The sequence below is a fragment of the Pipra filicauda genome, unplaced genomic scaffold (assembly GCF_003945595.2).
Source record: "Pipra filicauda isolate LSUMZ 115617 unplaced genomic scaffold, ASM394559v2 scaffold124_size2119055_pilon, whole genome shotgun sequence".
Taxonomy (NCBI): Eukaryota; Metazoa; Chordata; class Aves; order Passeriformes; family Pipridae; genus Pipra; species Pipra filicauda.
In genome coordinates, this window is record NW_024103707.1 from 164,945 (window position 1) to 182,821 (window position 17,877).

General features: G+C 36.5%; 1 protein-coding gene across 1 annotated transcript in view; it reads right to left on the reverse strand.

The window, feature by feature from the left end:
- Nucleotides 1-17,877, reverse strand: part of NFX1 (nuclear transcription factor, X-box binding 1) — a 74,591-nt gene that overhangs the window by 36,243 nt on the left and 20,471 nt on the right. The window contains exons 5-13 of the mRNA XM_027722405.2: nt 15,597-15,702; nt 9,209-9,280; nt 7,428-7,567; nt 6,401-6,500; nt 6,044-6,261; nt 5,653-5,750; nt 4,167-4,197; nt 2,952-3,034; nt 2,316-2,424 (exon numbers count right to left, since the gene is read on the reverse strand). Of these exons, the coding sequence (XP_027578206.1) occupies nt 2,316-2,424; nt 2,952-3,034; nt 4,167-4,197; nt 5,653-5,750; nt 6,044-6,261; nt 6,401-6,500; nt 7,428-7,567; nt 9,209-9,280; nt 15,597-15,702 (957 nt within the window). The remainder of the gene's footprint in view (nt 1-2,315; nt 2,425-2,951; nt 3,035-4,166; nt 4,198-5,652; nt 5,751-6,043; nt 6,262-6,400; nt 6,501-7,427; nt 7,568-9,208; nt 9,281-15,596; nt 15,703-17,877) is intronic.

Consider the following 17,877-nt stretch of genomic DNA (forward strand, 5'->3'; position numbering starts at 1 on the left):
TTCCCTTCTCGGCTTCTCCTGCGGGCCGGGACCGCTCCCTCTGGACCCCTCTCCCGCGCGTGGTGACCGCCGGAGCCCAACAGCGCCCCCTGCAGGCCACGACAGGGCACTGCAGGCCTTGCACTCCCAGCAATCCCACAGCACCCCCTGCCGACCACGACCGAGAACTGCAGGTCCAACACCTCTAGCGATCCAACAGCGCCCCCTGCAGGCAACGATTAGGACTACGCTAAAGGACTGAGAAGTATTTCCTTCAGACTTTTTTGTTTTCCTAGGACTACTGTCTAGGTTTTTTTGTGTTCTGTTACTGTTTTTGTCAACATACATATATCTTTTAATAAAGGGTTGTTATTTCTTCTGTTTTTCCCATATTTCCTCGATTAAAGCCCCTTAATTTTGAATTTACAATTGCTGAGAGAGAGGAGTTTGGTCTACCTCATAATTCATCCTCTTTAGTAAACATTCCAGTCTCATCAGACTGAGACAACTTCATTTTCCCATGCATCCACCTTGATTCCTCCCAAGTAATCTAACAAAATAAATTTTTCTTCTCTAAGTAGACTCAATTACAATAAATTCCAGCAAATAAGAATTCCAGGGAGAACAAAATGTTATGAGTTAGAAGGAAGAAGTAGAAAAGATTCAGAATGTCCATATCTGGGGAAAGGAAGCATGGGAAAGAGTTGTCCCTCACTAGAGGTCTTGAAACAACCTATAATACTCTAGGCTTCAAAGCCACAGATCTTCCCTAGTCCAGGAAGATGGACCAAGGTCCCTGGAAGATAGGAATGTTAGACAGCTACACTGGCTGCTTGCTATTGATGACAAGTGACAGGTGAAAAATCTTAACTATAATGAAAGTCCCTTTACTAGCACTAATGAGGATAATGGGGAGAGAGTGCAGAGTGGTCTGATCCAAAGAACAGAAATACAATATCTGAAAATTAAAAAAAAAAAAAAAAAAAAAAGCATTGTCTCTAATGCTCACATTATTTATTTTCCCCAAGAGATGTATTGCTGTCTTGAAGTAGACCAGGTGTGCATAAAGAGACCCTAGAACAGAAAGGGACCTCACCTATTAGCACTGAGGAAATTACACTGGAAAGGAAAAGTATGTGGGAGGCACACAGAACCACAGAAGTGTAGATGTACTCTAGTATTGCATCTTGATGTCAGCCCTCACCATTCCCAGCAAGAACAGTAGTGGAGATGGAAGCAGGGGCAAGAAATCCAGTCTAATGAGTAGGTAAGCGGCTTGCAGCTGATCATGCCACAGCATTTGATACCATGGCTGATGTGGCCCAACAGCAAAGTGGTGACTAGAGAGGTGAGACAGTCAAGAATGGCCTTCTTAGTGCTGAGAAGCACTCACCATCGACTACAGGGTCACAATCATATAGAAAAATACATGTGCCTCTGAAATCTCAATTAGCGGCATTCAGGGAAAGCAGGTAAGAAATCTTTAAAGATACTGGTTAGCTGATTTACCTCTGGATAGATTCAGAATAGGAACCTTCAGGGACACAGAGGTTTAAGCTAAATTACCATAACTATCCTGGAGTAGGTAACTGCTTTTCCAGTATTCAGAAAAGGGCCACAGGGCCTTGCTGCAAAATATCAGCAGGGAAGATTGACCTCTAGATTGCATCACATCCAACAATGGAGCAATTTACACAGGAGGCCATCCTTAGCTCTCTCCAGGTTATGAGAGGCATATGAATCTTTGGTCTGAGAGTGAACTAAAATCCTCAGAAATATTGCAGCAATGTGGAGAAGTTTAATGATCTTAAACATCACACCCATGGAATCCTCTGAACAAAAGCAACTGCTCAGAAAAAAACTGCATTCTGTCTCAACTAGACCAGAAGTTACTAACAGGACCTCTGAGACACTAGGATTACTATTTTGCTTTGTCAAGAGAAATGTTTGGACACAGAAATATTTATATTTCTGAAGAGAGGTACAGTCAACATGCATCATATTCATAGGCTATTAAGACAGACTACAATGCTGTTTCAAGCACAGTGAGCTTTAGAGGCTCTAGTATCTTATCTTTTCCAGAATATTTCCATGAAAAGTTGGTCTCCAAAAAAGTGGAGGTCTTTAACTATATCAACATGCGTAAAATATAGGAGAGACTCATGTACTACTGCAGTTAAGGCACTTCCAGTTGTAAACAGTATCCTTAGAATATATATCACGTCTCCCTCCTTCTCACCAATGTGAAATGGATCACATTCTCTACCTGACTGACCAGTTAAATTAATATATTTCTATAACAAATAAGAAATAATGTACTTTTGCACATAACTCACTTGTTTGCCAGCATGTTTGACAACTGCCCCGATGACAGGGTTCTTCACATCTATGAAGCCCGCAGTTGAGTTTACGACCACAAACCAAAGAGCACTTATGTTCTGTGTCCTAGGAAAAGGCAAAAAAAAAAAAGCATAATTGAACTATAAATGCCACTGATTTATTTTTTCTCTCTAAGGTCAATAACTAGTAACTGACAAAACGCTATAGTGCAAAAAATAGCTTAGGCCAGATCTATACAGCTTTTCCATCACTGTATGGATATACAATTTTTAAAGCAGATTCTGTTAAGACTTTTGTTGCAGACATAGCTACATCATAGTTTATACTTCTTCTATTAAGTAATATCCTTCCCCTCTACATTCTCCCTGCAATCACTGCATTGACGAAAAGCCCTTTTGCACTGATTTAACTGCATTTAGCTGGAATATGGCTTTATATTTATAATGATACCCATAAAACAAATTTTGCAAAATAAATGCACACATACAAACTTTTTGAGCATGACCAATACTGCAAGTAGAGAATGAAGATGCACAAAAATGTAAGGATATGAAAGAAAAAAAGACAATATCACAACCAAAACCAAACATACACCATACCAAACAATTTTATAAAACCACATGTAAACTTACCACACAGCAGACCTCATTACACTTGTGTCGTCCACATGATCTTTTCTTGTTGCATCGCTTATCACACATGAATGTAATAGCAGCTATTAAAAAAAAAAAAGCCCCCAAAAAGTCTTAACTTTTATGTCTTTGCTTATACTGAAAACAAAAGCTGCAATCACAATATTATGCTAAGGCTGTTGCAGGGCATGGTCTAGAAAAGACTTAAGAGAGAGTAAGCCAGCAAGCAGACTTTTAAATTATTTGTTCTCCCACATTAATTCCCCATGTGGATACTTGCCTTCCTTTAAATAAACCCTTATTCAAAAGGATTTTGGAGAGCAGAATACTTGAAGCTAGTTTATTTCACATTAATCTTGACACCATAACCTAAACAGGGTATTCTGATACAATGAAGTACTACAAACATCCAAGACTGTTTAAATTGGTAGGGCAGTAACAGTCAGCTAAAAACAACTATGCTGATATCCTCATGAAACTAGTGCTAACAAAGAACATCCTTATTACCATACACAAGTAACAAAAGCAATCACTTCTGGATTCCACAAGAGCAAAGACATAGACGAAAGTTCAAATTAGGAAATATGCATATTAGTTCCTTATATCTTGCAAATAAGTACCTCAGTATGACAGGGGTCCATCAAGTAAAGATTTCACTGAGGGAAATTTTGAGATGCTACATCCAGAGTACCAAGAAACATCAAACAGGAACTATCTGCCAAGCTCAGATGCAAAGACCAGCTGCAAAAATCAGCAGCATACCATGTGAAGCAGAATCAAAGCTTGTATTTCCCCAGAAACTTGGGCAAGCGCAGAGCAAAACTCTTACTTTGAATCTGAGCTGTGCAAGTTGACCTAAAGATATATAGGATGATGGGAGGGGGCAAACTATTGAATATGCTGGCACACAAAAATGTTCAAAATGAAATAGACAGATTTGTCTGTAATCTTTGAGACCAAATGTGAAGAAGTCTTTCCTTATGTAAAAGATGGATGAAAATTAAAGATGTTTATTTCAAACACCTTCCCCAAAATAGCAGCATGACCAGCACCATGACCAAGCAGCAGCAATGACCAACTTGACACAGAAGTACAGATAAAAGAAGGAGTACTGATCGGCTGTTTGCCAACTTTGTCAATCAAATCCCAAATTACTATGAGCTGCATATATTTTTTAAAACAATTTCACATTATATATGTATTATAACCTTGTACCTTTATTTCTGAGAAGAGTACATGGGACTTCCTAGGAAACAAACAGGGAGTCATTAGGTTAGAACAGATGAAACACCTGAACCATACTTATCTAGAGAACTCTTGGTCACATAATAAAGACTCAGCACACTCAGTTTTCAAGCATATAACACATCTGTATGCAAAAGTGAAACAAGAGTAGGAAAAAAATCCTCAAATATTTTAACATAATATTTTTTCCATAAAGAGTCAATACCAATTAAATAAAAATTGTAGTTTCGTATTCTCCACTTAATTCAGCAGATAATGCTGTGAAATGACAAAATCAGGTCTGTCCTAAGAAACCAGAAACTTGCATGATGGAAACCAACAGAGATCTCCTAGAGAATACTTGACAGCCCATAAATTTGTGTTTTGACCAACCGTCCCAAAAATGCAATGAGTAAAAAAAAAAAAAAGAAAGAAAGTGTAAAGTCAAATCTTATGCTCTAAGAAGTTATACCTAAGGATCTCAACATAAAAATAAAATGTGATGTATGAAAATAACATTGTTGACATTTGAACCTTCAGTCATCACAATTTTATATTCTGAGCTTTCATTTCCGAGTATCACATTTTTCATGACTGATTTATATTATCACTGTAGTTCACTCTTACCGTGTTAAGAAGCACCTTTCTGGTGTCTGAGAAGCTGCATAAACTAAAATCAAAACCTCACTACTTTATTTCAGGACTCAAAATACAATCTGAAGCCTTCTACCCCATAACTACCTTCAGCAAACTTGTAGGAGAAAGTTGTTCCAACCTCTAGCAAACTCGCAGTCATTTCTATGTACCTATAGACATATATTCAGATATATTGCAGATGATATATAATGGTTCAAAAAAGTCATCAGAACTCCTGTGACTGTAGCAAAAATTTCAAAGCTATGATTACAGAAAGTAGTATACTTTAAAAATATACTAATTATTATATAACAATAGATGAGAATCTGCAGGGTCATTGTATAAATGTACAAAGAATGGGAATCAGTAAAAACTTCATATTCTCTACAAAAATATCTACAAGAAATCTGTAAGATATTCCTGTAAAGTTTTAATTAGGTTGACTTCTCTCAGTTTACTTTACTTTTGGTAAAACTACCATTCTTTGTGCTATACAAATACTCCAGGATAATATAGGATTTTGCAGACCACTTACACTAGTAGAACTCTGTGCAAACTTTGCCAAAATACTTCAAAAATTGCCTCCATAGTAAATAGCCTATATTCAGCTTCTCAGTGTAATCTAATTCCCAAATCTTCATTCGCGAAGCCTAGCCATGATGATGACAATCTAATTAGCATGTATCAGTCAGTATACAATGCAGGTTCTTGCAACTAAGGAGCACAGGACCTCTTATACTTCTTAGCTTTCTTTTCCTCAACTACTTCAGCTCCTTTCTCTCCACAGCTTTAAAAACCAACAAAGATTACCTGTTTCCATGGTCAAGCTTTACATACTCACCTTTTTTTTGAAGCCACATCTACAATAAATATTTGATGTGTGAGAACATGGTCTACAGTCTCCTTCATGGCAAAGGCTTTCACATGTATGAATGAACTCTAGCAAAATGAAAATAGAAATATTAAAAATAAAAAAATAAAATCTGTGACCTGGAATTTCATGTTTATTAGGAGCATCACTGGTCAAAGATACTAAGCTTACGTGCAGCTGGGTTTTATTTCCTGATTTTAAAGCACCATTATGAACAAACAGCCAGACTGCAGGCTCTACAATGGTTTTTAAATTCAGTTTGGTTAAAACTCAAAAGCACTAATCAAATAATTATTTACTGAAATAAAACATTTAAGGACCACTTTGTTTTGAATACTATGATACAGAAATTTCTAATTACCATAGCTACCACAAGAAAGAGGTTTGCCACATGTTTTTCCACATGACGGGATAGGATCTGTGCATATTTTACGTTCAACACATCCTAGTTCCAGTAACTTGCTGAGAGGAGTCTGACCACAGGGACAGCGATACACTACTTGTGGAAGTCGTGGACAAAGCTGGCAAGGCTGAGGGTGGCATACTTGCTTACAGTTGTGCCTCCCACAATTTAATTTCCTGGTAAAAAAAAACAAAATCAAAGAAATAACAAAACAAGCAAAAACTTAAAAGGGGAATTATCTAAGAGGATCACGATCACTCAGTGTGAATAAGATGACCTTTTCCTTTTCAAAAGCCTGAATTATAGTGACCTTACTTGCCACATATATTCTGACATGAGAAACTCCCAAATCCATCAGAGAATTCTTCCTTTGACCCGCACAATACTTCTTTAAAGTTGCTTCCACAGTAACACACTGAAAGAAAGAGATATTTCACAGAAAACAACACAAGAGAATATCAGTGATAAAACACTTCCAGCATATATATAAAGGTAAAATGTGAAAAATTGTTACAGTCAGTTTTTATTTCAGCAATGGAGGTTTTCTGTCCTGCAGAAGTTGGAATTCCAGCATTAGTTGTTTTGATAAGAAGATAAAAACTAAAGGGGAGGTATTATCTGCAGAAAAAGCTTACTTATTAAGCAGTATACATAGGAAGTTAATTATTACCTTAAAAGTTGAGAAAACTAACTTGCAATTTTCTATATAAACTGTTCTATGAAAATGTATTTGTATACTGGCATACATACTTACTCAATTCAATTTCCATTCAAGACCAAGTTTGGAAAATTTTAACACAAATCATTAGAAGCTTGTTGAAATACCTCTTCCTATTTTTCTTCCACGTACTGTTTAATTAAGTCTTGTAATTACAGTAAAAGATTCAGTAGGACCTTAGGACAATTCAGATAAGAAGGTATCAGTTAGTCCAAGCTCTTACTTAAAGCAGAGTCAGCAATGAGATCAGACCATGTCACTCAGTGTTTTAATTCAGTTGGGTCTTGAAAACCTCCAAGAAAAGAGTTTTTCCTTACAGCTAGTTGTAACTTTTCAATTTACACTCATTGTCTCTCATCCTCCACACGCATTTATCCTCTCTCTGTCTTCTTGATTACTGAAAGGCCACTATTTAGCTGTCTCAAGCTAACGAAGTCCAGTATCACCAGCCTGTCCTAATAAGGTACATGCTCCAACAGCCTAATAATCGTGGCAGGATTCCAACAACAGAGTTTGGTTTTGTTACGTAAAAATTGGTACTTGCCTCTTGGTATTGTTGGGGTTTTTTTACCCTCTTGTTTTCATAGCATAGGATGGATATACATAAAAAATTTCAATACTTACCTTGTTGGACTGTTAACTGGCAAGGTGAACATTTTCCCGCATGGCACACTTGAGTACAGCTGTGCTTACCACAGTTTAAAGTATTTCCACATACATTAGAACAATGAATTTTTGTTGATTGGCCACAGCGAACTGAATGACTGCAGAGAAATAACATCATAGTCTGTCAGCTACCTTAACATCTACAGAGTATTTGATTAAAAGGAAAATGCATTTTCAGTAAAATGCCAAAGTTTTTTTATTCATGAAACCTTTCAGGAAATAATACCCCTATTTTTTTCACCTGCTTCCCCCTCTCCCACCCCACTAAAGTAGGACAATTATCACAGTAGTGAGGCTACAGATTTTTTCCTGAAGAAAACGGGGGGAAAAAAACCAAGGGTGACACTAAAACCTGAACCTAGTGTATGGTTATGCATTGTGCCAGAAAAGCAGATGTTTCTAATACAGACATCCTTCCGAAGACTTAAACAATCCTAAGTCCACTGAGCACAATGCAGATAAGAATGTGGGCCTTAACAGTGGGTCAGTAGTCTATGAAAAGAATTGGGGTTTTAATTAAATTGTCAAAAAATGGGACAAAACAATAAATTCTCCTGTTTTTCAACTCTGACTGGCCCATACAATGACTGTAAAATGTAAATTTAAAACAGTAACCTCAAAACATCCTAAAGTAAGAGGTGCCATGCCATACATCCTGGATTCTAATACAGGACATGTGAAATAATGCTATTTTGAAGCAAGTTTTAAGTATCAAATACAGAATTACAAAAATCAGCAATCTGGTGAAGTAGCTGACATCTGGAAAAAATAATAAAACAAAGTTTTATCATGTGAATTTTCACCTATTAAACTTTTAAACGCCAGAAATAGCCAGAAAAACAAAACCCAACCAACCAATCAACCAAAAAACCCCAATTAAAAAAAAAAAAACACAAAAAAATCAACCAACCAAAAACAACAGAAAAAGGAGGTGATCTTACTAGGTAAAATGTAATTCAGTAATCTACAACCAATCCATTTTTCTACTGAAGACAAAGTCCTTTCAACTACAAATAATGCCACAAAAATTTCTGCACCACCGTCTAAAAAATTAAGATCATGTGCTAACACTGAAATTGGTTTTTGTTTGCTGTAAACAAGCACAGGCAAACAATTTATTACACAGAATCAGTTCTAGGTAGCTAAAAAAGGGATTCTCAAGATTCAGATCAACTGATTATGAGATAATATGGGTAGTACCATCTTGCTGTAGGCAATGACACTTCTGCATTAAATATGCAAGGAAACGATAGCCTTCAAATCTGGACTATATTACAGAGTCCTCTGTACAATTTCTAAGAAAAGTACACATTATTTTCGAAATTATTATTTCTGGAATGAAGTAATTCAAGACAGTATTCCATTCAGATAGGAAAGATGTGAACCTTTTCCTACTAATTTCTTGGAGTCTTCTACCAAATTAAATAAATACTACTACAAGATTTCAAAATCAAATCAGCTTACAGACTGCCTGGACAATTCAGCTACATGTATCATAAATAGATAAGTCTTTGTTATTTTGATTTTTTTTTCTTGCAAAAATTAAAAGTAGTTGCATTTTTTCAAAATATAAAATTCTCCAAATTATTTTAACCACAAATAAAAGTTACAGCTCAGAAAAAACTTCGTTCAGTATACTTTTAATAAACTACAAAAAAAATTAATTTAAAATTTTAATAAACTATTCTTTTATTTTTATAATAACTAAACTTTTTTTTGTTTAGTAGAAGCATTCTTACCTTGTTTGTCCACATTCACATGATTTTGTCACAAAGGCTGGGCATGAAGGGCAAGGTCCCGGATGACAAAGACTTTTAAGAAGTTAAAAAAGCAAAGTTAACTTTAGCTTTATTACACTCGCAGAGAAACAATCCACCATGACCCAACCCTAAGTACATTATCTGAAAATTATACAAGACTCCTACACTCCTGCAGAGTATGAAAGCATTATTAACACACAAAAAATACTGGATTATTACAGTTGCAGTCTCAAATGTCACTAATGCTAAAGGAAAACCAGTATTCCTGCTGCTGTCAAATTAACAGTAACATATTTCTGCTATTAACACATTTAATATTTTACATTTCACCTGCAGACACACATCAATTCAACTGCGTTCATCATTGATAACACACAAAACAAGCTTCATGTGTCCAAACCATTAATACATTTCTTTCTTCATTGATCTTAAATAGGTTAGAGATAAAAACTTCTCTGTGAATTTCTTCTTTTGAGCTGGTGGCTTTATCTTTGAACTCAGCATTTCTACTGCCACCAGTAAGAGGTGTTGCTCCTCTTCCTGTAAGGTAACACATGAGAGACACGGCAAGTCTGCCTCAGTTTTCTTTCTTACCATCAAATGCAATTTCCTTTGAGTGTCATCAATGCCAGTTCTTTACACGACTATCAGATCTCACCTTCTACTTCAAGAAACACGACATGTTCCCTATCTGCATGTAAGACCTTTGTTGGGTACAGACAAGTCCAGGTTTGTGAAATTATACTTAACTATTTTGTCTGCACTCTTTCTTAGCTAGCTCCCAGTACCCTTCCTTTCCAAATACAGTGGCTCTCATGTGGAGCAATTATTATTGGCCAGGACTGACCTACACAGACGTCCAAGCCAAAAGAAAAATAAAAAAACTCAAACATCAGAAAACCCCATAAACACAGACTACCCAGTTACATGGTAATTACTAAATTCCCCAAGTACACTACACAAGTACACTACACAAGTACTAATTAGTATACCAGTTACTACAGTCATACGCTATACAGTTGAGTCATTTCACCAGCTTGTCAACAGTGGTTAGGATTCCCTTCTTCCTTTTACCACTCCTCCCAGCTGACAATAAGGCCTAACCTATCACTCAACTTATGCTGGCCCTAAGAGTAGAGCCAAGCAATTACACTATAAACTAATTCAAAACAATTAAAAAAATCCCATCACACAAAACAAACCCCCAAAAAACAGACACCACAACCCTTCCTCTTTCATAGGTCAGTTTTATGACATAATGCAGAGTTGAAAAAGTACAAGAGTACATACAAGGAAAGGGAGAAAAAAGCAAAACTGGATGGAGCAGACAAAACACGATACAGAGGAAAATAGGAAGAAGAAGAAACCAAAACCACTGAATTAATTAAAACTGTGTGCTGGTTTAGAAGTAAACCTGTGTGAAAAATGAACCCAACTCAAGAGAGATTACAAGTCAGAGTTACAATTTACTAAAAAAGATTACAGCACCAAAGATCTATGAAGGAAGTCCGGACATTAAAATTTAACTTAATATAGAGAAAATTTCATTTACTACCTTTATAAGATCTTTTTCAAATGCTCTTAAAGCCTTGCATAGTTCCAGCTGGCAGGGAGAACTTAGAGTCTTAGAAGAAGTTTAAGTTTGCCATGAAGCTTATTATCAGGAACATTTTATTGAAGGTTAAGCTAGGTGTTTCTTTGATGTAGAACCTAACAGTGCAAAATGAATTTCAAGTGTATTAAACTAAAAACGTGAAAAGAACTCACTCTGTGAAGTGCTATGCACACCACAGCTAAACCCTAAAAAAAGGTTTGCAAAGCACTCCCCTTTCAAACAGCTGCTTGCCTGTTCCTCAGGTCTGCCAAGTCAGCTGTTTATATAAATGGTCACTATTTCAATAAACATGAGTAAATACTAAAGATTTATCATTAAACCCGTGTAAATTACCTTAATTCATTTTCACCAAAATGGGGCTAGCTAGTGCCACACTTAGCACCATCATCCAATTAAACACTATCCCATAGAAAGGAGATTAACACAATGACATCTACAGAAAAAAAAAAACAAAACAAAACAAAAAACCCCAACCAAACAAAAAAAAAAAAACAAACAACAACCAGAAAAAAACCCAAACAAACAACAGAATGGTCAAATTGAGGATATACGCTTGGGACTTGGCCGATCATTAAAAAATCCATATGCAAAGGCCTCAAACCCAAAATGTAAACGAATAACCAACATACCACTTCAGTAGAAAATAATTTGTTCTGGTGGTATAAAGGGAATCAACATATAAACGCAAGCTGGTTACAGGCAGCAGTAGGCTGAAGAATTGCTGTATCTCTCTAGACTAATTTTTTAAATTTGAACACCAACGCCAGAAATTCCTTACAAGTGCAAAAGAGATGTCAAATAATTTGAAAGCCTGTGATGGTTTTGGCTTGGATGGAGTTAATTTTCTTCCCAGTAGCTAGTATGGGGCTATGTTTTGGATTTGTACTGAAAATGGTGTTTTAAATGAAGAGATGTTTTCATTATTGCTGAGCAGTACTTACACAGCATCACAGTCTTTTCTGCCTCTCACACCACCCCCCTGAGGAGGCTGGGGGTGCACAAGAACCTAGAAGACACAGACAGCTGACCTCAATTGGCCAAGGGAATATTCCACACCACATGGTGCCATGCTCAGCATATAAGCCTGGGTCAAAAGAAGGGAGGGAAGATGTTCAGAGGGATGGCATTTGTCTTCCCAAGTCACTGTTATGTGTGATGGAGCTCTGCTTTCCTGGAGATGGTTGAACACCAGCCTCTCCATGGGAAGCGGTAAATGAATTCCTTATTTTTCTTTGCTTGCATGCGTAGCTTTGCTTTACCTATTAAACTGTCTTTACCTCAACTCACAACTTTTTCCACTTTTACCCTTCTATTTCTCTCTCCCATTCCCCCATTGGGGAGTAAGCGAGCACCTGTGTGGGGCTTGTTTGCTAGCTGAGGCTAAACCACCACAGAGCCATAACCAGCAGGTTCGCAAAACGGCTTTGATTCCAACTGAAAATATGTAGGATGTGTACAGCTGATTACATAAAGACCTCAAAAATTATGATCTAACACTGCAAAATTGAAAACTATGTCAAATTAGACCACCCCACAAACAACACATTTCTTGCCTGAAACTGGCTGTCATCCTAATCTCTATCTTAACCAGGATATGAGGTTTAATATCCTTTCCAAAACCATCTATGTGATGCTGAGAGCTCTAGACATTCTCATTACCCATATCACGATTAGTTCTCTTCTGAATCTTATTATTTGCATCAATTTCTTGCAGGGAGATGCCCTGCTTAGCATGGCAGAGGGAGCAAATACAAGCATCCTCATGCAAATCAATGAGAACAATATTCCTCTGATGCCATGTATGAGGAGAAGAGGGAATGATGTTTGTTTGATCATGGTAGCATCACATCAGATAGCTGAAGTATAGACACATACATAGTGTGTGGTTTCTGAAAACTCAGACAATACTGCAATTCAAATTCTGTTACAGACGCTGCATAAATAATTCTGATCTAAAGAGCAAGGGGATAGCTATAAGCATCTAAATGTCACATACTCTGATTGTTGATGTAATAGCCACAAAGATAACAAATAAAGCAAGAATCCAATGACTCAAATGCAGGTTCCCCAAGACTCAAATTCAAGTCTCACCAATGAAAAGGGTTCATAACAAGGATTCATCCAGATGAGCTCTTTCAGAGGCTAAAGTTCTGCAGATACAGAGGTTTGCTCAACTGGAAGACAAAGGGTGGTGCTGGACTTTAAATGAGACACATATTGCAAAGGGTTTTCCAGAATAGATGGAATTAAATAAATTCTAGAGGAAAGAGCAACATCAAGACCACCACCGCAAGACTCAGATACAACACCAGACTCAGTGCACTGCCAATAACAAAGGGACTCATCCCTACTATCAATAAAGTCACATAGACTTGAGAGGCATGTGAACAGTCTTCCCAAAAGAATTCGTCATACCATCAGACTGTGAGGTAAAAAGTCTTGATGCTGACATGAAACATTAGACCCAGAAGGGTCAGGGGCAGGCATGGTGGTGTGGTGTTGAAAAGCTAAAACAAAAACAGCTTTTAGGGTATCAGTGACACAATGGCAGTTCTGGTTCAAACCTTATCATCTTATGGTAATATGTGGGAGCAGGGGAAAATGGCACACAGCAAATCCACAATCCAAATAAATTACTGTTTGCAAGAAAAAGTTCTCATATCATCTAAACTTAAGGGAGAATCATGAAATACACTTCTGGTCCTGATGGCAACATCTATCCTTGAGCATTCTCTTGAGGAAAAACTCTGCCCAGATAGAGATCATGATCCAGACTTATAATTTGCATTCAAATGATAACACTCTACATATCTTAACTCCGCCACTCTCATATAGCAAGAGAGAACCAAGTTTCTACCTGCTTTTTGATTCAGCAGATGGAGGCTGCCTCATAAATACCTGAGATTCCCATATGTGGGGGAATGTCCAAAACTGGGTAACATTGATGTCGAAAGTGCATTCCTCTCCAGGTCACTATCACAAGTCAGTATCAAAAACACCCATCATCTTGATCTGCACCCCTACTGTTTCCTTACCTCCAGGACTGGATGATCTCAGCATAGTTTTACTCATGTGGAACATGAGCTGAATGATAACATTTTTAAATATGATACAACTGGTTACAAATTGGGACTCAATTTTCACAGCTTTTTGATATGACTACTAAGGACTAGGAATTCATAGTGCCCCCAAGTGGTACAATATTGCTACCACTCTTCAAAAGACTTCCCAGAAGACAATGCCAGAGACTAAGCCTCCCCTGCTGACTAGGAGAGAAAAGAAGAGAAGAATGTCTGCTTCTTCCAAGCACTACAGGGAAGTTTGTCAGGCAGCAAACTGCAGTCAGGGCATTCCCAAAGTAGTTAAGAAGTCTGTTTATTTCTTACTGGACAAAATGTGTCTCCATGAACAAATTCCTCTCCTGAGACGGAGGCCTGGAGGTGGCCTCCAAGAGAATCAGTGTTCTGTTCAGGGTATCAGCTACATCAAGTGTAGTCTGAAAGATGATCTGTGTTTCAGTTTTACCCTGCAAACCACAGCAAAGAGGATCTAGCATGATTACATGAATCAAGAAAACTGCTACAGCACTGAAATGAAATATAATACAAATCGTGCATAAATACATAAGACATAAATACTAATGAAATCTAATACTGAAAAGAACTCTAATACAACATTTTCACATGTGGGAAAGAAGTATTAAAGAGTAAAAAAGTATTCTGTCACTCAACAAAATGTTGAAATATATTTGAAGCAGAACACATTAAATAAAAAGTTCGGACTAAAGTTCAAGTAAAGTTCTGAGCTTTAGCAAACCTTGGAAAAAGTGTCAGATAACCATCTATTTCTTGGAATAACTGAATTTTTTCACTGTGTACCAAGAGCAGAAAAAAATGCTTCTGACTATTAAAAATTTCTCAAAACAGAAATATGAACAGACACTATGGACCAACTTCCATACATGGAAATTGAAGCTGTATACACTAGGAACAACATATAATTTTTTTTTTTTACTAGCACGCATATTAATAGATTGAAAAAATCATCTTATGCTGTTAATCTTAACAAAACTACCACACTGCTAAAAAAAATCTAAAGGAAAACATCCAAAACTGAAAACACAGGTGCTCTCCTTTGCCTCTCTTCACTGAATTATACTAAAATATGTTAGCAAAACCAAATTGAGTTACATATACTGATTAAAATCTCCATGAGGAATTCTGGTTAAACCATCTGGTATCTCAACAAATAGATAAATACAAATAGTGCCCTTTTATCCTCAACAGTTTACAAGCCAAAGAAAAGAAAAAGAAACACAGGAAACAAGTGAGGGGTCCTTCAGTTTAACCAATTCGCACTGATCTCAAATTAAGATACACAAACACTATTACATGAAAAGCAGCACCTAAAACATCTAGTGGACGACTGGACACATGTTTAAAATTACTTCTATTCAGTATTATTTCTCTACTTTAATGAAAGTTCTTGAAACCAAGTCAGACAGCTAGTTCAGTTCCTAGAATATGATAGATATGATGCTACAACTATTATGGACCTCCTGTTCATGCTGTCATATGAACTCACTTTAGACGTACAAACACAACCTCCATTCCTTTCAAGCTTCAGCTGATCCAAAAAGTTCTTTAGGTTCTAAATCTCTAAGCATATCTTGTAGTCAAAAAATACACAAATAAAGTCTTTGGAAATTTTCTCTAAATCATTTCAATATTCATATGATAAACATTTACTTACATGTTACAAAGATGTGGACAGTCCAAACACTGTCGCTTCTTTCCACAAAGTTCCCCACAGCTATGTGGGATTTCATTTCTATTCCATTCAGGATTGTGCACCTTACCTAAACCATGCCAAAGACAAAAAGATATTTATTGCTTTGAATACAAGACTGATTTTTTTAAAAATATCATACCAAAAAGAAAAAGCTATATTTTCAACACTGGCACTAGTCTTCTTTGAAAAATAAAATTACACAGATGTTTATGTTTTTCTGTACTTTCAGAGTTGATATATATTCAACTTCTTTAAAAGAATATACCTTTGGAATATCAAGCTCCAGAAGATTCTTTCCTTCTGTACTGAGTCAGTGGACGCATAGGTAGCTGGTACTTTACATTAAATTAAACTGATAAAGTACATAAAAATTAAAAGCCTCCTTTAGTTGGTCAGGCTGCGAGGTAGCTAAGAAAATTAAAGGGTGAAATTCACTTGCTGCTTCAACACAGCAGGAAAAAAAAAAAAGGAAAGAAATTCCCAGAAAATAAGATCTAGCTGGTATGGTGATGGGGAACAGAGAATTAAACAGGGGAATAGGGAATTAAATGACTGGGCAAATTATAAAAGTCACTTCTCTAAAAAGAAGCATATTCTACATTAATCTAAACATTAAAGGTTGATGAAGTTTGATGAATGCAGCAGGAAGTCTTAAACAAGAAGTACATTAGCTTCGAGTATTCTGTATTTAAGATAAGTACTAAAACATATTTTAATTAATCTGACATACTGCTATCAAATCTCATAGTTCTAAGTGCACGAGATGACTATCAAGGTTAAGGTTAATTGCAATGGTTAACACTCTCTTGGCTTTCTTCAAGAAAGGAATTAAATTACCAGTGAAGCAACCAAGCCAATGTTATAAATTTGAGTTGTGACAATTTAAAGCAGCAACAAAAATTTCTGGTGATATAGTTACATAATTTTAACTCTTTTAGTACATCTTTGTATATTCTACAAGTAGTAAGTTTGGAAAATACAAATAAATGCTATAAATAGCTTTCGTTCACCTGAGTTTCAACTAAACTAACTGAAAATTCAGGAAAATCCCAAAAATCAGAAGCTTCAGAAGAAAAATAAGCTAGGAATTTCCTCATAGAAGGGAGGGGAAAATATAAAAAACCCACACTTAACCACACAGCACATAGTCAGTATTTTGCATCAAATAGAAGATAGTTTTGCACATGTCCAAATTATGTATCATTAATGTAACACTATCTAGAGAAGATCAAACACTTGCATTACAACACTGTGCTCTGCAAATAATAGTACTGTGGACAACTTAAAGTCCTTATTGTAGATCTCCTAAAACTATGAAATGGTCTTTAAGCTCAGGTACAATTTCTTCCCTATTTAACAGACAGAAAAAGTCTAATTTTCATTTGGTCAAAACATTCATTCATGGTCAATTCATTCTAACAGAATTATAATCCCTATACTCATAAGATATTTAAAACCTGTGTCTTAGCTGCACTGCACTGTTCCTAGCCAATTCACTGACACATTTAGATAAAAAGAACTATAGATAAAATTGTTTCCTATTTCAGTTTCTTTAGGGCAAGTTTACTGACACCAAGTTCCGGTCTCAACTTCAGAACATCCTATTTTATAGAAAGAGAGGTGAAACTTTCCAGTCACTCTGACCTAAGGAAACCTACGTGAAATCAATATAGATTTCAGAAATGTAAATCCCAAACAAAACTTATCCACACATGTACAATTAAGTTACATAATTCATTTCTCCTTCTTTGTAATATATTTATGGGCTGGTGAGTGCTATACTCATGTCATTTACCTTTTTTATTAAACATATTGTAATGGGTTTGTTACTCCCTTTGAGAAGGAAATGGAAATAGGTCATTTGATGTGTATTTTACCAATAAGATATTCCATACTATGTTACATCAGCTCAGATATAAAAGACGGGAAGGAAGTAAAGGGCTCTCTCTTCTCTTCCTGGTAGCTGCATGGTGGTGGATGGGCTGCTTCTTCAGAGGAGGAAAATGCCTTTCGTGGGGAAGTAGTCTTTATTGTTAATTTTTCCTGTGTGTATAGTGCTTATAGTTCTTTTTTTTCCCCTCTCTGTGTAAATACAAAACTGCCTTTCTTGGTAAATCCCAGGTTTTTACGTTTTTTTCATCTCCCCTTTTCCCTCTGGGTTGGGCGGGGAGAGATCTGCGCAGCCTTGGTGGACACCTGGCGTTCAGCCAAAGTAAACTATCCCAGCACATCTGGTGCTGAA